Raw genomic sequence first — 20,644 nt, 5'->3', positions numbered from 1 at the left:
TTAATTTCCATCCTCTTCCCAGTTCTCATTCTGTATTTCAGATTGAGGATTGTGTTAGTGGGAAAAGGTGAATAAAATAGCATTAGGATGAGTATTTTAATTTGCTTAATTTGTTTTGCATGAATACTTTATTTTAAAAGCTGCTTTCCCTGGATTCGGAATGTTAACAATGAATTTAAAATCACCTAGGTTTATGTCTGGAAAAGAAATAAAGAAAAAGAAGCATTTGTTTGGCTTGAGAATTCGTGTTCCTCCTGTGCCACCAAATGCTGCTCTAAAGGCTGAGAAAGAACCAGAAGGAACTTCTCATGAATTCAAAATTAAAGGCAGAAAATCATCTAAACCAATCCCTGATGTGAGGTAAAATAATCCCATGATTTTTTAGAAATGTTGTGATAAATAGGAACTGCTGTAAGTACTTTGGTGCCTGTGAAAGAAGTCCTGTTTGTTGTTTAATGTACACTTCTAAATAACTGTTAAATTGGGCTGTTTGTGTGCTTTAAAAGTACTTTAAACTTGTAAACTGATGTAGCTGCATGTTCTCCTTAAAGGTGACTATGAGAGCAGAGTATGCAAGCTTATTAGTTTTCTATTATGAGCCTTTTGAAAAACAAAACACAAACCCAAACAACCATTGTGACATTTGGCAGTGAGAACAATACAAGCTGTCCTAACTTTGCTGCCACTGGGGGGAAAAAAAAAGTCCTTTCCGGAGCTTTTATGCAATGCTACTAACTAGGTTTCTAAATAGGAAATATGATATGCAGTTCTAGCTTGTGGTAGTAGATTTGATGTTTCTTTAACCAACACTTGTTCATTCCTCTTCAAGATTAGGGAACCGGTAATGTCACTAGAAAGAATGTTATGTGTGTTATTTTAAAGGCAAATTATTTAGCTTTTATATGAGAGTTTTGATTTGCCAGGATCTCATTTAGCACAATGTGTATTCATTGCCAAAGGAAAGCATTTATTCTTTGAAAATTATCTTCAATAATACAGAAAAAAATATAAATTTTCTTCTAGGGAATTAAGTAATGGTATAGAAAGAAAGGGGAAAAAAAAATCAGTAGGTCGTCCACCTGGTCCCTATACGAGAAAAATGATTCACAAAACTCCAGAGTCGTCTCCTCTGGTAAGGTTTTGGATATGTTTCTTTTATTTTCTCTAACTGGATTATCATTTTTGAAGAAAAATATAATCAGTTAATCTAAATCATGATATTCCTCTCCCCATTTGCCCTCAAACAAAGCTGAATAAGCAATTAAAACTTAAACTGAAGCACTCTTCCTTTTTTCATAGGATGCTGAACCGGTTCCAGTGATAGAGACCCCAGCCTTGGAATTACCCTGCTCTGTTGGGTAAATTAAAAACACACTAAAAAAGCTTAAGCTATTTTAACATAGCATGTCATTTATTTGTTTACTTCTGAAATGTCAACTCAATTTTTACTCTAAGATTACTTTCATTACATGGCAACCCTGTTATCTTACATCAGGAAATCCGATGGAACTGCACATTCATCCAATACCTCAGATGTGGAATCCACAGGTGCTGCCAGTATAAAAGAAACTACCTCATCTAGCATATCCAGACATTATAGGTAACAGCTGAATTACTCTATCTACTATATCGATTAAGGGTTTAATATGTTAATTTTCACGAGATTTTTGAAGTGGAGACACAAAGCAAGTAGTTCAGTGGTACTTTACCTGCAATGGGCTGAAGTTACTGAAAGTGTATGGGAATTATCTTGCCAAAAATGACTTCTGATGTTCTGTGTGTGGTTTCTAAAAACCTGAGGTTGTATTTTGGCTTACTTCAACTAAACTTGAGCCAGATACTTCCAGAGAGATTGTATTTCAACAAGCTTTAAGAAGATTATCACTTGCATACGAGAGAGGCTCAGAACAGCATCTCTCTTTGAGAGAAGACAAAACAAAAAGGCAGTTTTCCAGTCATCTGCAGTCTAGTCACTGCCGGTGATGTGTGATGGGTTCTTCTATTTGTTTTTGTTTTCAATTGAAGCATTGGCAAAGCAAAGATAGAAGATAAGGAGACTGATGCAAGTTGTGGGACAACTATAGTAGATCTGAAACAGAGATAGGAGTATTCCAAAATTTCTAGGAGAATGGATAGGAACTTAAGATGTTGGGGCGGATATGGAATATCTGAGAATATGGGAGATGGCTGGTAATCGTTATAGCGAGCTACTGAGACGTTAAGCAGAGCTGTAAATTGATTGGGAATCTAATGAAATAAAACAAAAGAAAGTAATTTCTTCACAGCATGGGTGCTAACTATTGTTCATTGTTAATGTAAAAGGCACTCTTAAATTACTTCTACAGGAAATAAGTAAACTCTGTAAACACTTTCTGACTATACCTTTCTAACAAAGGTCATAGAAGAGCAGATATGTACCCTATGTTAATTGTGGCAACTCTTGTTTTGGGAGGTTTATGTACTCATTTTAAGGAATAGTGAGTATGCTGTAGATTTTATAGTCTAAAAGTTTGACTCAGTCTTCATAAATAATTATAATCCACTTTTATGCAAATAAATTGCTACTTGAACCTTCCTCTGACATGATTGCTCAGTCTGTATTTGGTAGATGGATCCTTGGTCTGTGTATTATGTCTCTTTTCTTTCTGGTTCATGTCATCAAGTCCTTTTCTAAGTCATTTATGTATGCATTACTGCAACTAATAATCTGTCTTCCTAAGCTCTTTCTGTCTTACTGAACTGTGAAACAAGGAATTAAGTTGTTTTATATTTCCACAGCTTATTCCGTTGTTTTGTTTTAATGTTTAAAAGATGCACTTTTTTTCCCTCAGGGGTCTTGAACAACATTGTAAGCATGCTGTTTAATTTGAGTTTTGTTTTAGAATGTGCAAACTTTAGATGCAGGCTTTTACGTAGAGTTTTTGTCTTGATTGCTTAGTATTTGGGTGATGGTTTATTTTTGGATGTTAGATGCTTCTATTTTTATGACCAGACAGCTATGAGCAAGTTTTTCATATATGCATTTTCCTGGCCAAATATAATAAATATTTGGATACTCAAACGTTGCACCATAGGAAGTAGTCGTATAGACTTTTTCAGTTCTTCTTTCATGTTGTCAGTTTACGTTTGCTGAGATATATTCAACTTGTGGGGGAAGGGGGGGAAGCCCTTTGCATTAAAAACCAAAACAAAAAAAACCAAAACAAAAAAAAACCCCAAAAATAACTTCTACAGATGGTGAAGACTATAAATTAAAAGGACCAACCCAGTATTTCAGTATTTCAGACTTTTACAGCGCAGCTTTTTTTTTTGTAATGGGGGCCTACTGATGTGATAAAGCTGTATTTGTAATTGACTAATCAAACACTTTTGGGGCAGAGTTTGTTTTAAAAAAATTTTGACGTTTGTTTAAGATTGGAATTTGTCTGAATCAGAACATTTACTCTAAAGATACCCAGGCATAAGCTAATGTCATTTAACTGTAGCTTCTGATATGGGTTAACTTGTGCAGTTTTTATTACATAAATCTCTTTTGCAGGTGCCATGTTAGTATGCAGGTATTAAATAATGAAAATGATAACTAGAGCAACAGTCATGAATTGAGTTTTCTGTTTTATCATTTCCGTATGTTTTGAATAACTATTTCCTGGAGTTAATGCTTGTGTTTATTTTTTTTTTTAGTAGTTTGTCTGATTCGAGAAAAAGGACTCGTACAGGAAGAACTTGGCCTGCTGCAATACCACATTTGAGAAGAAGAGGTCGCTTTCCACGAAAAGCACTCCAGACTCAAAATTCAGAAATTGTAAAGGATGATGAGAGCAAGGAAGATTACCAGTATGATGAACTCAATACGGAGATACTTAACAATTTAGCAGATCAGGAGTTACAGCTCAATCATCTAAAGAACTCTATTACTAGTTATTTTGGTGCAGCAGGTAGAATAGCTTGTGGTGAAAAATACCGTGTGTTGGCTCGTCGGGTGACACTTGATGGAAAGGTGCAGTATCTTGTGGAGTGGGAAGGAGCAACTGCATCCTGACTGTAGGACTGAACATTATGTTCACTGCACTGTCATCTGTAAGTACAGTTCATAATGCAGAGCCATGAGAGAAGTGTGTCTTTAAATGTTTCTAAAAACAAAACCAATTTAGCCTTAACATGTAACTGTTATCATTACAGCTCTTCTGATAAAGACTTTTTAAAATCTGATCTGAAACTTAAATTTTTTAATCTGAACACTGTTAGATTGTTTTAGGTTGGGATATTTTGGGTTACAATTGCTTAAAAATGTGCATGGTGTTTAAAAAAGAAAAAGACATTTTCTAGAGAACATTCCATGGATGCAGTTATTGTGATTTAGAGAAATATTATGTAGATAGCACAAATCTTTGAAATGTTTTTGGTTTGTTTTCTTACCCAAATGTTTGCAGAAATGTATTTCTATTTCAATACTTTCTAGATTTCATAAGTGCAGTGTATATAATGCCTACTGAAGACTGTAAAATACTGAAGTTTTCTTTCAAACAAAGTGTAAAAAAAAAAAAAAAAAAAAAAAAAAAAAAAAGAAAAAATATATTGAGCCTGTAAATTGCTCTGTGACCAGACTTCATTGTCTTCTTAATATATTCTGTGTGTGTGCGCATGTGTTTGTGTATATGCATATGTATGTATGCACACACATACGTGTGTGTGTATATATATGTGGGATTGTGACCTATGCAATACAAGTTATGGGATTGGACAGCTTCTGAGTATGCATCCCATAATTCTTTTTTCAGGAATAGTTGCCAGTATTTACACAGCAGCATTTCTTCTCAGGCTTATTGGGTGCTGTTGCTTTCTGTGTACTAAGGAAAATGTCAGACCAGTGCAGCATGTTCTGGCAGTGGATGCAGTCATTGATGTTCCTATGCCTCGGGGTAATATATTCCTTTTTTTTCCACGTGACTTAACAGTTAAAAAAAAACAAAACACAGGATTAGAACATTAGCAACTAGAAGTAACAATTTTAAAGCTGTTGTGGCACATTGATTGTAAATTGTGTCCCAGTTATAAACTGAGTTGACAGGAGTTGCACAAGATTCCTATGTATGTGTAGAAACGGTCATGCTTTGATAAAGGTAGTATGAGCAAAGTATTATTGCACAGGTTCAACTAAAAATATGTTGCCATTTGAAGTAATATTACTGGTTTTAATACAATATTACCTCTTTTGTTTTTATGAAATGTACCAAGTTCTGAGCTGATGTGTTCATTTTATTTGTTGGGGTTTTTTTATCAGAAACATCTCCTGCCAGTATTACGTGCTCTTTCTTATAACTTTTGAGGGGGGACAGCCAAAGAGTGAACAGAGGAAGCCTAGTTTTATGTTAGTGGTTATTCAGTGCACAGCATAAGCTTTCTTCCCCTAAAATTACAGTTGACCATCAAAATAAAATTAAGTAAAGTAAATGACAAAGTGGTTTAAAGTTTACTTCCTGAGTTAGTGATTTCTTACCCCATTACTTCACTCCTTTGACAGGATGATTTTCTTTATTTTTTTAAACTTTTTTTTTGTCACCTTATAACCAAGGGAAGCTTTTAATCCTGTGCTTGGTTTATGACTGACTGGGTAATAGTAGCTTTATAAAAATGCTAATTAAAAGCTGCCGCCTCTGTTTATCTTCACTAAAACGATTTTTCTTTCTCACACCCTCAGCTATTAATTTAATGTTGCCTTGCCTATAGCTGCAGTATTTTGATAACACAGCATCTTCATGTTAATTTTTTGAATGTCTGTACATTGGGATAATGCAAAATGTAAAGCCTTTGTAACCTTACTCACACCATCTGTATTTGTGTATTTCACTTTATCCAAGTCCTTTAATTCTAACTGAACACCAGCAGTGTTTTCAGTAAAGCTTCAGCATTTGAAGTCAAATATTGGAATGTACCTGGGGTTTCAGCTGGGGGTGTGGGGAGGGGAGAATTTGTCAAACTGTCCGTAGACTTAATATTGTGAATGTCATTGTTTCATTTTATTATTATGGTTGAATTGACTCTGATGTTCAGTTTGTAATTTTGGAATTGCTTTTTTCTTAGAATTAAAGTCCAACTTTAAATGTGTGGGTTTTTTTTTTCTAAAGAAGGTTGAGTTTTGAGTCTGTATTTTTGTGCAATACATAGTTGTGATTTCCTCCTGTCCATGGTTCCTCTGCTCTGGCTTGCTTGTTGCTCTCCTAGAGATTCTTGCCCTGCACATAGATGCTAACTGATATTCCAGCTGCACTTGAGAGATGCTTTGTTGCAAGGTGTCGTACTGGAAAATGCTACAGTGGTGCTGCTGAAGCTATGACTAGAGTAATACAAATGGCTTTCTCTCACTTCGTGTGAATCTTACTGTATGTGTTAGAGTGGAAAAATATAAATGTTGCTGTATGTAGCAGTTTTCTTTTAGCTTAATTTGATCATTTTATGTATGCATGTGTGTAAATATATGTAACTCAGCTTTGTTGCGGTCACTGATTTAGAACCTTTCCCTTGTGTACCAAATATGATATTTTTTCCACTTAATTGTATTGCTGTAATATTTAGATAGAACTCTGTTTTGAGGCCATCCTAAAAAAATGTAGGTATTGGATAAACAAACAGCAAAGAAATAATGACACATTACTGGTCCAAATTGAAATAAACATCATAGCAAACCATTTGTCAAATCCTTGTTCAGAAGAAAAATTTGAAAAGGCGTTTTGTTTTTGAAGAGGAGTTTTCTGTGCTTTTTTGTTTATAATGGGCATTTTGTATGAGTTTGCTAAAAATATTTTGAAAGTGTGGTAAGTCAATGGTAATATTTTGTTTTAATGTGGAAGACTAGAAACCCCCAATGAGACCTTGAAGGTGAAGAAGTTTGTCTTGCAAGCAGGAGGAAAGATAAGTAGATCAATAGAAAAGCATCAAGCATTTGAAACATCTTACTGAAGTGATCTCTAGTGTTGTATTTTAAAAGGAAATTGGTGTCTTCAGATGGAACATACCAAGGCTGGAGATGAAGCAGTAGTCAGAACACAGTGATAAGGATGAACTGGACAAGAGCATCGGTTTTGTGCACTGAGGGATGAGGATGGATCTTGCAAATATTACACAGGTAACATTTTTAGGCTTTAAACTGTGTCACTTCTCTAGTTCCCAGATGTCTACCCGAATGAGAAGTAACTTTGCAGTTGAGGATATGATGGCAGAAGATGTTTTTTTAGCGGTGGAGAAAAGGGTTTAATGTGGAATTTTGCATTTAGTCTATGTGGAACCTTATGCTTGAGTATCTTTGTGGAGGTGTCAGGTCTGTTCAGATCCTAGGTAGGTCAGAAACAAATAGGAATGAGTGAGGGAAAGTGTACAACCCAAAGTTCACGGGAGAGTTGGGTTTTGGAAATTGGATTAATCAGCTGTAGGTAACTGCTTTACAAAGGAAAGGGGGAAGAATTGAAATTGCTGAAGAAAGTTGAAAGGGGAATGACCATATTTTGAAAAAGACAGAACAAGGCAATTAGACAAAAAGATGAGTGGGAGTGGAAGCTGTGCACAAGTGTGAGAATGAAGTTGGAATCCATTTTTTTGACGCCTCCATTTTTCAGCAGTTTTTAAGTAGGATTTTGTACTGTGTCATTTCACTTGAACTTCTGTCGTTTTTATCCTGTTGAGAATGCATTGGATGTTGTTTTGTTGTGTTGTTGTTGTGTGGGTTTTTTTGTTTTTTTTTTTAGTTCCTGTTATTTATTTCCATTTCTTCTATAGTTTTGGCATTGTTCTTGACATACATTGAAACTTGGGGCATAACATTGGTTTGGCCACGGCATTTACAAATGCAGAACTGAAAGGCAGCTCATCTCTGCTGTTTTTGGCTGGTCAGCTTTGTTTTTGTTTTTGTTTTTTTTCCCAGATTTCTGCAGTGATATCCATATATTGTGAGATAAAGTTCTGATTATTTTTTTTTTAAATTCATATCAATATACTTCACTTTGCATATATGTGCATTGTTTACACATTCATGCATCTGTACATATACCCAAGTCCTAGAAACACGAGAACAACTTAGATTGTATTTAATTAAAATTTATTATTATTAATGAAGTCTTTAAGTGGGCTGTGATTTGCTTATTAAAAAGTCTTTGAAGGATTGTTTAAAAAGAAGAATAATAATAAATATCAATTCAGTTCTTACCTTCCCCTGCTTTTTGTTTTGTTTGTGGTAATGAGCCTGGCTGTTGTTTATGCTCCTGTGCCCCAGAGTTGTGGAGAAATGCCCAATGGCACCTGAGTGTGCTTCATCTTCCCAGTCTTGTGGTGTCATCATGAGGAGGGGAAGTTGCTGTCTCTTCTGAAAGCATTCTTCCCAGCATAATTTTCAGTAATGGTTGAAGCATCACTTTTGTGCGTGTCACTAGTTCTGGTATTACAAACTAGAAGCAGCAGCTGTGTTTGTTCTGCAATCTTAAGAGCTGCAAAATCACAACAGTAAGGTTTCAAAGCTTTTAACATACCGTGGTCATTTTGTGTTGGCAATACTACTTACATTTGGCAAGCCTACTTTTTAAGTGCTTTCTGCCAGCAAATTGCTGCAGTTTGACTGTCTCATCCATTTTTAAGATTTGGTTCATTGATGACTTCATTTAAACCACTGTGACTTTTCTCAGATGTAAATGCGAGGTTTTACTTTGAACTGGAAATCTGACTGTTTCTGTCATCTTCTTGGAAGACCACCTACAATTGTAATCTTTCTGACAAAAACAGTCAGAATTACTTGTTCCATAGTAATTAAGTGAACAGTAAATTCCACCTGTCTCAATTATTTAGTTGCACAGGCTTTTCTTAACTGTGGTAACTGCTAATAGATGTTAATAGAAGCTGAAGGTCTTGGGAATTCACAGTGCTAATTTGAAGTGTATGTGATTATTTTTCTTTTAGGGTGTATCTGAGAAACCGAATAGTTTATTCCGTTTGGATGAGTTGAAACAGTGTGTTTTGAATTCTTTCTGTAAAGTCCAGATGAAGTTTTAAAACATAAGGGACTTAACTTTTATAGAATGCCTTTAGCAGATGGAGAATGGAGTTTCTATCATGAAAGAAATGCCACAGAAAGCTTTCCACAAGGCACAATCTTGTGTTGCCCGTTTAACAAGGTGGAATTTAACAAGGTGTTCTCTATGTTCTAGCTGGGAATATTGCAGTATTTCTGCATTCTTGTGTGGCCAGGAGGGAAGAATAACAAAAGTTCAGTTGGTTGTTTGTTTGTTTTTTACTTTTTTTTTTTTTTACACTTTTTGGCTGTGATTAATTCTCTGCATTGCACTATCGAGGCATGGACAAATAAATGTAATCCTGTAATGCAGTTTCTGCAATAACTGAATGCTGGTTTGTACTTCACAAAAGCATTGAGCTGAGGAGTACATTTAATTAATGTTTTTTTTAAAGGTTTTATTAATTACTGTTCTCAGAAGTAGTATTCACCTCTGCTATATTGTTCCACAAGACAGACCCTATCACTCTTCTCAGAGTTGTTCCTAACCTCACTGCCTGCTTAAGTGGAAGCCACTCAGTTCTGGGTGTATCTAATGACGCGCAGGAGCAATATGAGATACATGCATTTATCAAGGCACAAACTTAACTTAAAATATTAAGATGTATGTACCATACTGTTGGTAACTTCAAAAGTGTATTTCTGTTGCAAAGATTAGAGACTCATGTCAAATTTTGATCTGATATTTGCATTGATGAAGTTGATTTTGGGTTATGCTGATGAATAAAAGAATTTGAACGCTTCCTTTATTCATCAGCACCAAGGTTAAAATGACCTGTAAAACAACATGATGATTGATTCCAACAGCTGATGAAATCCTGTGCCTGCTGCCTGTACTTAACCAAGAAATAAACAAGAAAAAGAAAGGGCGCTGCTAGTTCCAAAGTGCTAGTCAAGAACATTTGTTTTCAGCTATGCAGGACGGGAGTGTTTTGGGTTTTTTTGTTTGTTTTTCCAAGTTGTGGCCACCTCATCTTGGAATGACAGAGGCTTAGAACAGGTTCAAAGAGAAGTAAACTAATGGTGGAGTTAGAGCCGGTGTCTTAAGGGAAACTAAAAGAAAAGTATGTAACTCTGACCTGGAGAAAACTAGTGGGAGTTACTGACAGTTTAACAAATCATGAAGGTTGTGGATAAAATGAATACACAACTGTTCATGATCCAGTCTTACAGCACACAAATTGAAGTTAGTAGACTAGTTTAAAATGAGGTCTAGGTGGATCAGAGGACAGTGCTAGGCTTGCATATACTGTATAACAGCACCTTCTGTTTTTGAGACAGGAGACTGAGGTCAAAACAGCATTTCCTCTGAGCAAGTGGGGTTCTTCAGAGCCGTTATTGTCCTCTCTCTGAATGTCTTCTTGGCTATTTGAACAGGTTACCCGGAGAAGCTGTAGATACCTTATCCCTGGAGGTGTTCAAGGCTCAGTAGACGGGGCCTGAGGCCCTGGACAGTCAGATCTGGTGGCTGGCAGCCCTGCTCTTGGAGGTGGTGATGATCTTCAAAGTCCCTCCCCATCCAAAGCATTCTATGAGTAAGAAATGCAAAAGCTGCATTATAAAAAGGTTCTTTTTAGAAAAGCTAAGTTTTTTGGCTTAGCACATCTGATCTTTTGCAGCTTACTTTGCCATAAGATGAAGAACACAAACAGGTTTAAATGTCATTTATTGAAAATCTCAGGGGTTTGCATAATTTTATTAAACATCCGAAAGTCTTAAAATGTTTAATTCTGAATACAAATACCATTAAGAAAAAAAAAATGTCCTTTCTAAATTTTATACAGTCAAAAGAAATCTACTTTTCAAAATCCAAATGAAATGTTATTCAATGGCAAGTTTAAACACCAGATCCTTCACCTGTAATACACATCTTTCAGCTGCCACTATCAAAGCAGTTACAACCTTTTGCTCCATGGTTTTCTACAGCAAGCCCTGAAGAGGGAGAAAATACAGTAAGCTTTCTTAGTTACAAAACTAACTGTCAACTTTGCTGACAGTTGTATTTTTCTTCTACCAGAGACTGGCTGTATTAAGAGAAACTGCTGAAGTTCAATTTTGCCTTATCAGAGAGATCTTCATTCATGAGCTACTTAAGGCAATAAACCAGACTGAACGAAGATAAATGATGTGCCAACACATGCCTGTTTTGCTAATGGATATATAACCTCTATCACAGAGGCACAGCAGAGTTGCAGGGGAAACTAATCCATTGAGGTGTCTGCAAAATGTGGCAGCTCATCTGTTGCAGGTCTAAGCTGAAAGCTGGAATCCAGTAGCTTTGATGTAAGAGGTAGATGTCTTGGTTAGATCTTCACTGAGCTGGTTCAGCATTTTGTAGGTGCTTTGTAGCATTGTGCTGTGATGCTAGTGAAGATTCTTTTAGCAAAAGGGACAGATCCCTAAGAATCTTCTTTTTTTCTCTTGCCCTGATGGGACCTGATCAATAGCTCACAAGTTGACTCCAATGAGTCCTAACACAGCTACATGTATGTAATGGTGGTGGGAGATGCATGGAGAGATGGCAGTACGATTCTATTTGCTACTTCATCCAAAATAATTAACATTTCTTAGACTTCATTTTGATCTCAGGAATAAACTTTTTAGTTCACAGCATTAAGGGGAAAGAGAAGATATGCAGCATGTGAAGAGAAACACTCTTGTTTTGGACATAGCTTTTCTTGAAGGAAAAGGTAGCTCAGTGGCTTTTGGAGTTATCTAGAAGAAGTTCTGAATGGAATAATAATTCTAGTGAAAGAAATTGCTTGAGATATTATTGCTAGGTCCCCCTGTCTAAAGTTGAAGTGGCATTTCTATGTACTGTAGCCCTTACTAGCATCTGCTTCATCTGAAGCAAGTGTTTCTTTGTATGGTGACCCTGTATTTTCTTTATTAAATTACTTTTATTCACAGGAAGTCTGAAAATTGCAATCCTGCTGTTGATGCCTAGAACCAAGAACAGGCACAATGCTTATACATATACTGTCTTTACACATTTATACAGGAATTCAGTGACTTGGCATGCTGTAAAAATGAGTAAGTTTGAACTCTTTTTTTTTAAACTACTTAACTGTCACACACTGGGGTTTTTGCAAAAATACTCAATAATTTTACTACACTGTTAAAGCAGTTTTATCTGGAATCTGCACAGTCATTGGAAATTTGAATCCTGTATTTATTGCTCACTTAACATCTTATTTATATAAACAGCTGGATAAACAAACACTGCTTACTTGACTCACACATGTAAAAGTTGCTGTTTTAAGCAAAAGGAGAAAGCTTAATTGAACAGCTTTTGTTTTTTGATGCCTATGTAAATCACTTGATTAACTGCTGAGTTAGTCATAGATATGTACTAGACAAAAAAAAAATGGCAAATAAAAGGGATTTTTGAGACTTAAAAAAAAAAAAAAAGTGATGTTTTCACATACCATGTCCCTTTTCCCTTTATTAAAGGGATAAGAAATAACATCTGAAATAACTACTTGAAAAAATACTATGACAGGAGGTTATGATTATGTAGAAGTTGATAACCCACACTTCCAGGTGTGTGTGCTTTTATCTGTGTATGATATAGCTGTCTCGAGTCTCATGTAACAGACAAAAAAGGGCTGTACAATTATAGAAGACGTTTTCAACAGAAATCACTTATTTTCTCCAGTTCTCTTCAACATCACTTTCACACTGACAGTGATTCTTTTAAAGTGCTGATGTTAATCTATATATTAAAATAATAAAAAAACAATCTCATTTTGTTCTCCCAATGTGAGCCCAGTGTTTCTAAGTGATGCTGTACCCTACAGGCTGAAGATTTTTAAAAACACCTAACGTTGAAAACAAGTGACTGTCACCAGACTACTCCTGTGGGCTACGATCCTCTTGAGTTTTTAGGCACATGTGTAAGTTTGCTCAATGTTAACCAGCAAACAAACTCAGATCTAAAATTTTACATGAACATGGAAAAAAACCACCCCAACAATTACCAACACTTTGCGTATGTACCAACCATCCTGTGTACTGTTCAGAAGCTACTCAGTAACAATCATTAACAAATGCTATAAGCATAAAAAGTGTTAATAGCAGCTGCAAAAAAAAAAGGAAGAACTTGGGACAAGGCATTTTGTTCATCTGAAAACAAACAAGCAAACAAAAAAACACACATAAGAATTGAAAACCTGATGTGGTTACTGCCTGTTCAAAAGACACTCAAAGAGGTTTCTCTTTTTTTTTTCTTACATAGATCAGTTTCTTGCCCTCCCCTACCACATTACACTGTTACAATTGTACTGAATGTTAAGTTCTGCTTTTCCTCTTATCTTCAAAGAGACTTTTCAACATGTAAACCTGAACAGCTGATACCACCACCATTACTCCCAAGTTGACCATGGACCAGAAATTCACTCTGTCAAAGTTGCTTTCTTGTATGTTTCGGTCACGAGCTTCGAATGCTCTGAGCAGGGTCTGGATCTGGACGCTTTTGCTCAATCTGGCTTTGACACTGTTGATGGATTCCTAGTGAGTAACAAAAGAATGTTTTTAGAAAATAATTTAAAAAGCACCTTAAATTGACAGCTTGTAAATCATATGAAAAATACTGGATTAATATTTTAATTTCTTGCCAAGAAGGCAGTTAATTTAAAATCTGTCCCTTTTTAGATTTTTGATTAATTCATTTAGAGTGTTTATCATAGAATTCAGTTGAAAGGAAGTTTTAAAGACCAGCTAGTCAGACTCCCCCACAAGGAAAGGGACATCAAGAGCTTGATAAGTGCTCAGAGCCCTGTCCAGCCTGGCCTTCAGTGTCTCTGAGTGGGGCACCCACTGTCTCTCTGGGCAACCTGTGCCAGTGCCTCACCGCTCTCACTGTAAAAAAACAAAAACCCTTTTTCTAGCCAGTCTAAACCTCCCCTGTTCCAGTTTAAAAATATTTCCCCTTGTCTTTTTGCTGTAAGTCACCTAGAAAGGCTTATATAACCTTAATTTATGTTAATTAGCAATATCTTCCACTCTTAAAGGTGGATGGGGAGGGAGAAGGGAAATCAAACCTAATTTTTTAATTTTTAATACTTCATTGTATCTTAGGGAAGTGCAATTGCAGGTACCTGGAAGACTAAAAAGCATTTACTTCCAACAACTAATAACCTCAAAACAAGTTATTTTTTCTTCTTTCCTGTTGTATAATCAAATTAAGTTGCTTTTTAATGCAAATTACCATAAGGACTACAGCTGTAAAAGAACAGTAGTAGTATAATGTTATATTCCCATCTCCTTTTTTCAGCCTTAATAGCCATAAAATGTTCTACAAGTCAGTAGCACTTTCTCCATGGATATTTGTTTTGCTTTGTTGCAAGCTTAACAAATATTTCTTGGTTGCCAAGTTATTTTGCAGTGATACTGAAGTTCATAAGTTACACAATAGTGAGTATCAATGCCAGGGAAGTGCTATTAAAAAAACAACCTTTTCCGATTTCTCACAGCAAATACATTAAGAGCTACTAAGTATTCATTTAAGTCCTCAAAGAACATGGAAACAACGTCATAGCCTGAGTTAAGTGAACAATAGCATCAAACCCTAACATCAACTTCACAAAATCTGGGAGAAAAGCCCTGAAGGACAATTCCTGCATTTCTTCTTCTGGAAGAGATACCTTGTATGTATGTGACTAGCACATCCATTTAAGTACTCTTAAATTTAAATGCTCTGTGATTACTGCAGATAAATTTCCTTTTACCCAATTGTCTTGATTTGCAGTTTGAAGAACATCTGGCTTCTTGGATTCAGTGTTTGATTCTAACTACTTGCTATACATGCAAAAGATCTGATATCTTTAACTTTGTCCTATTGTCAAAAATTTGTGTTTTGTTTATTACGAGGAATAAAATACACTGTCATGCTTTACACAAGTAGGATCCACAGAGACTGAAGATATTTTGTCATTTTAAAAATAAGTAAGAAATCATCATCTCTGTGGTAAGTCTGCCACCAGCATAGAAAGTTCTGCATCCTAACAAACATTAAAAACAGGTCTACAGGGAAGCTAAATAATTCTCTGCTTCTAGAATAACCTATAAGCAATCATTCAGTGATGCTGAAAGGAAATGAAAGCTCTGAGCAGTCGTTTTCATCCTAGATCAAACAAGGCCAGGGGGAAAAAACAAAACAACTCAGAAGCAAAGCAGCTAGGACAGCTGGTCTCATGCTTTCCTGGGGTCATCTGAGAAGTACAAGCCCTTCCCTGAAGTTGCCTAGTGCCTTGGAACATTATGTGTAATGTCTCTGCAACATCAGAACCTCGCACCTTCTATCCATGTACTGCAGTAGTACTGCTATGCTCAGCAGCCCTATTAGCAGTCCACTGTTGCTCTTCTCAGTGCCTGCAAAGGTGTGCCAGCAGTGTAGCACAAATTACCTCCTGATATGTTTGTGAATCAGGAAAGATCTAAGTAAAATTTGGAAAACCAAAGCAGAAGAGAAAAATTAACCCTCATGCTGGCAGGGGTGTTTCTGGAAAGATAGGAACAATAAGCTTAGCCAGTACTTTGTTTTCAGACATATGATGAAGAAATCTATGCACATTCCGATTGTGTTGTTGGGATTAAGCAATACTTAAATGGAATTCATGTCCATTTCATTGCTACTAGGGAAAAATGTCCAATTTTGGCAATATTAAGAAAGGAAGCTGAATGGAAAAGGAGATTATTTTGATAGCTACACAGCCTTTTCTTGCTGATTAAGGATCCATTTCTAAAGTATTCTCAAGTTTCTGTGTGGAAATAAAAGACTCTGGGCTTCATATGTCAATAGAAGAAATGTATAGGTCTGAAGCAGTTTTCAGGGTGACTTGCCTGATCAAGGCAGAATGGCATGTATATTTTTTTTTCCAGTTATCATTCTTACGTTAAGAAGATCTAAGGATCCAATACTAACCAGAATGTCTTCCAGTTTCATGTCCAGAAGATCTGTGCCTGTAACATACTTCTTCCAGTCCTCTTGATCTTGTCCTTCTTCCCCCATATTGTCCAGGATCAGTTCAAAGAAAATCACCTTTTCAGAAATGGTACTGAATGTATTGTCGAAGCAGAACATGTAGTCCCCCTCTTCTGTCTCCACCCTGTGTATATAAGCATGTAATTGAATCAGGTATGCGTTCTGTACTGGTTCTAAAAGAGCAAGTTTTATAAGCAAGCTTTCCTGTTCAAAACTAAAACTGAGCACTTAAAAATGAATAAGATTTTTACATAAACTTAACAACTCTACCATTAGTTACAGCAAAACCACCCCAATGACTTCAGAGCTTCACATCGTCAAGGTACAGCTTACTTTCCTCTTCTTTATTTGAATCTTGAGTTGTTAATGATTAAGAAGTATCTGTAATATGAGTAGAAATCTCGTAGTCTATACTAAAATACCAATAATACATGCCTTGATAAAAGGACTGGGAAAATGGGGTGCTTCTCAGCTGTCTGTTCATATGACTAACAAGGTCTTTTGGTATTGGATGTGAGAACTTTTTTCAACTGCATCATCATTTTTGTTTAATGACCATTAGCATTTACCATTAAAACACAAATATACTTTATTCCGTGGTAAAGTCCATATAAAAACTAAGTGCCTATAGACAGGTAACTGATATTCTGAAACCATACTAGTAAAACCTTTTGTAATAATGAAAAATAAACAGTAGTATTTAGCCTTGGCTCTATTTTCTAAAGAAATCAGAGCAGTGCTTTGATGTAACACTTCTCTCGAGTTAAACTTACGTATGAACTCCATCTGATTTCCTTTCATCGAAAACTAAAGTTTCACCTTTTTGATAGAGCAGGTAAAAATCAACATCTAATCCTGCTCCATCTCAAACCTGTGAAACAAACAGAGCGTTCACGTTGCTGAACACAACACCTTTAAGGAAGGAGCTGACATAGAAAGATTTTTAAATGAGTTAATGAGATATAGATTAAAAACAGTTTCAATCCAAAAGCGTTTAAAGTTTTTAAGAATGCGTACAACTCCATGAAGGGACAACCTTGTAACACCAGCAGATGGCTACAGCCAGCGTTTCTGTGTCACTGTTGATGAGTAAAGACCAGCATCAGTTCAGTGGTGGAAAAAACCTTTGTTATGAAATTCTATGTGTAAGCTCATGTGTATTTGTAGAGGAACATGATCTTTGCAGCACCATCCTGAATATCTGTTGGGTGTGTTAATGGTCAGGACTGGACCTGCAATGCTCATTACAGACACACCACTTACCCAATGAAGATGCAAGGTCTAAACTCTCCCAGGGCATTCTCACTTCCCGAAAGTGGATGGAATTAAAGGTGTTTCGTTTCCACACTCATAATAAGCATATACAGTATTACAAAGCTGTACTGCTTTAACCACTGACATGGCTACATCTGTATCACCGTAGAAGCACATTTTTATGGTTTTTATTATGACTTCACACGTTTACTTTCCAGGGAGCTGCTGGAACACAGCAGACTACTCGGTCTGAAATGGAGTGCAAAGTTTAAACTGTCTGAAAATGATCTGGAGGCTTACCAAGAAGAGCAAGGGCAGCAAAGATACATAGCTGACATCTGATTGGAGGCAGTGATAGACCTACAGGGTTATGGTACAACTCAAACATACTGGGACAATGCTTCCTACCAGCGCAGTGTTCTGGCATCATATCAGCATGTAGCATTGAGCTTTAGCCACTCAAAATTCAGGCTAACTAATTAAAAAAAGCACAGGTATTTCCAGTAACACATGGAGATGCTTTTCTACACATTCAGATAGAAAAATGAAACATTCCTGTTAGCAGTACTGCAGAGAAGTTTATGCCTAGGTAAAAGTAAACTTATTAAGACTGCTTTTTCTTTTGTGTAAAACTTCAGAAGGACTACTACGATTACTGTGTACTGATGTTTAAAAGCAGGATTTTATTTTAAACTTGAGCTTTGCTTAGGGCTGCGCTGAAGCTTTGTTCACACATCGATCTTTGATTCCTGCTCAGTGCTGTATGGAGCAAAAATAACCAGGAAACCACCGGGACTTTCAGCTTTACACTTTTAAGGCAGGGGGAAAAGAAGCGGGGGAATGCGGGACGGGTCAGACCTGCACAGTTCTGCACTGAGCGGGTATTGCAGCACGAGGCCTCGGGGAAGCTCATTTCTATGGCTCCATTTGGAAAACTTTCGTTGCGGAGATAAAGGGGCTTCGTAGCAGCGCAGATAGGCAGGCAAGCCGCACGGCTGCTGCTATGCAAGGTCAAGTTAACGCTCTGCTTTTTTTTTTTCCCCTACTGCTTTAAAGATGGCAACTTAAAGAGCTGACGGCGCGCACAAAGCAGGCTGCTAAATACAAGGCAGAAGGAGCGCTGTCAGCATCTCCTTCCCCGACTCGCAGCGGGGCCCGGCCGCCATCCCGGCGCACAGCCCGGCACAGCCCGCAGCGCTCACTACGGCGGAGGGACGCGACAGGGCTCGGTGCGTGCGGAGCCGCCCCGGAAGAACACGGCGGAGTCGCGACCGGATTCGGAGCCGCCCCGCCAGGCCCCGCCCGCCCGACCTGGTACTCGAGCTCCAGCGAGGCCTCCTTGCGCATGGGCTGGTAGAAGCACTCCTTGCGGCCGGCCGGCAGCGTGAACGTGAAGTCGCTGTCCAGGGACGGGCTGAACTCGGCGGCGACGGGGGAGACCAGGAGCGGCGCCAGGCAGCACAGCAGCAGCGGCAGCCGCGGCGGCCCCATGCCGGCAGCACCGCGCTGCCCGCACCGCCCTGCGACGGGAGCACGGCTCGGTAAGGCGGAGCTGCGAGTGCGCATTGGGGTGGCGGAAGAGGCGGGGCTGCACTAACGGCCTGAGCTCCCAGTGCTATGGGACGTGTGAACGTACACTGAGTGCTTTAACATCGGTAGGGCCGTAATTAAACGTTGCACTTATCTACCGGGTGCCAAAAGTGCGTGAAATGTATCTTTTTATTTGGAAATAAAGTATCTTCTTCTTTTCTTGTTTAAGACCGCGTTGGACTGGGCTCTGGGCAACCTGATCTAGTAAAGGTGTATGTTTGGTGGCCCTGCCAGGCAGGGGGGTTGGAACTGCATGATCCTTGAGGTCCCTTCCAACCTGGGTCATTCTGTGATTCTGTGATCTATAAAACTCTAAAATATGTCTGTAAGTGAAGTTTCTGTACGCTTATTGTGTTTTAATGTTGTTGTAGCCACATGCAGTGCCAATGGAGTGCAGCATGTGGGCTCGTTCTGGAAGCGATGATGAGGAGCTGCTGGAAGCCGTGCAGTCGTTACGGAGCCGGCTGAGGAGAACTGAGGAATCCCTGCAGAGTGTGGGGGCACAGCTGAACAGGTACCTGTGTGTGGGTGTGAGAGCAGTGCTACACCTGTAGCATGAATCAGTACTGAGTGTAGTGTTACTGTGATTCCTTTTGTGCTCATCAGCAACTCAAACAAGGAGGAAAAGTGGGGTAAGAACTTATTGCTCTTCCTTGTAGCACTGGTACGAAGGAACATCCTGACCGCTGCTGTGAGGAGGCTGCAGAGCTCACCCTGAAGGACCCTGTTCATCTTAACTGCAGCAGTCGCTGCTCCGCCAGCTGCCCAAAGACTGTGGGTAAAATGCCTTGCTGGGATTTTCAAAGGAAATCCAATGTAAATACTGTTCTTCATAGCCAGTTTTTGTTAATCTTGTCCATTCTGTATTCACTGTTTATGAAATTTTCTTGCCTGATAGCCTTGACCGTTGTCTGAATAGCCCTTAAGCCTAGTGAGATTTAACTATGTGTATGATTCTGCAGATGTTCCTCTGGTCTTCGTGTGTATGTATGTGGAAATATGTATTTATTTTTTGTCTAGTCCGACTTGGTGCCTACAGCTTTCGATAAAGCTGTGGAAGAAAATGAACGTCTTAAGGAGAAACTGAATGATCTTCACGAGCTAAATGCATCTCTGGCTTCTCAGAACCATCACCTAAGGAATAGAATTGAAACAACAAACTTGGAACTGGTGGAGTCAAAAACAAGAGTATGTATCTTTAATGTATTTCATTCTAGTTGTGTTTCATATTTAAACTTTAAACATTCTTTTTGTTTTTTAGTAGTTCTAGTATCCTTTAATACTGTTCAGTGATATTTTGAAACAGAAGAGTTTGCAATCAAATTCTTCATGACAAATCAACTATATTCATTATAAATTCTGTCTATTAGCATTCCATAATTGAATTATAAAGCCAATGAGGCAGATAAGTTGGAATGACTACTTGGTACACTAAATGATTTGTCAAGGGGGGAAAAAGCTTTTCCTGCTCCTCACATCATAAATCTTTTTTTACTAAAAAAAGAGGTGAAAGAATAAACTAGTGAAAGCAATTCAGTGATGTAGTTAGTACTGTACACCCATGTGGCTAATTTTCACAGTGCTGTTGATTAGGGAAGTATTTGCCTGTCTGACTTGTAGGAGACAAATAGATGAAGATATATGTTTGGGAAAAAGTGAACAAGTTCAATGTGTAAAGCAATCACTCTACAATATATCAGATGGGAGCAGTGCTAGGGAACTGATGTTAAATTAGCACTAAGTTGTAGTTCATTTTGTGTGTA

General features: G+C 37.7%; 3 protein-coding genes across 14 annotated transcripts in view; 2 read left to right on the top strand and 1 right to left on the bottom strand.

Moving 5' to 3' along the window:
• Positions 1-6,686, top strand: part of MTF2 (metal response element binding transcription factor 2) — a 39,414-nt gene extending 32,728 nt beyond the window's left edge. For 3 of the 5 annotated variants that reach the window (XM_032446117.1, XM_015869946.2, XM_015869949.2), the window contains 5 exons: positions 190-360; positions 1,024-1,132; positions 1,300-1,358; positions 1,496-1,600; positions 3,682-6,686. In XM_032446117.1, coding sequence (XP_032302008.1) covers positions 190-360; positions 1,024-1,132; positions 1,300-1,358; positions 1,496-1,600; positions 3,682-4,039 — 802 coding nt within the window. In that variant the 3' untranslated portion in view covers positions 4,040-6,686. The remainder of the gene's footprint in view (positions 1-189; positions 361-1,023; positions 1,133-1,299; positions 1,359-1,495; positions 1,601-3,681) is intronic. The other 2 variants (XM_015869945.2, XM_015869947.2) reach the window with 1 other exon arrangement.
• Positions 6,687-10,701: 4,015 nt separating this feature from the next.
• TMED5 (transmembrane p24 trafficking protein 5) lies at positions 10,702-18,872 on the bottom strand. Its single transcript, XM_015869961.1, is given in 4 exon segments — positions 10,702-13,561; positions 15,978-16,161; positions 16,811-16,908; positions 18,603-18,872. Coding segments are annotated over 4 exon segments (756 nt in total). The 5' UTR covers positions 18,858-18,872; the 3' UTR covers positions 10,702-13,342.
• CCDC18 (coiled-coil domain containing 18) overlaps positions 18,725-20,644 on the top strand; it is a 22,569-nt gene continuing 20,649 nt past the window's right edge. For 5 of the 8 annotated variants that reach the window (XM_032446115.1, XM_032446116.1, XM_032446114.1 and 2 more), the window contains exons 1-4: positions 18,872-18,946; positions 19,253-19,395; positions 19,541-19,697; positions 19,902-20,069. In XM_032446115.1, coding sequence (XP_032302006.1) covers positions 19,268-19,395; positions 19,541-19,697; positions 19,902-20,069 — 453 coding nt within the window. In that variant the 5' untranslated portion in view covers positions 18,872-18,946; positions 19,253-19,267. Of the gene's footprint in view, positions 18,833-18,871; positions 18,992-19,252; positions 19,396-19,540; positions 19,698-19,901; positions 20,070-20,644 lie in introns of those variants that run through there. The other 3 variants (XM_015869934.1, XM_032446113.1, XM_015869932.2) reach the window with 3 other exon arrangements.

Source organism: Coturnix japonica, chromosome 8 (genome assembly GCF_001577835.2).
Source record: "Coturnix japonica isolate 7356 chromosome 8, Coturnix japonica 2.1, whole genome shotgun sequence".
NCBI lineage: Eukaryota > Metazoa > Chordata > Aves > Galliformes > Phasianidae > Coturnix > Coturnix japonica.
Note: the sequence above shows the minus strand (reverse complement) of the source record. Positions and strands in the feature narration are given on the sequence as shown.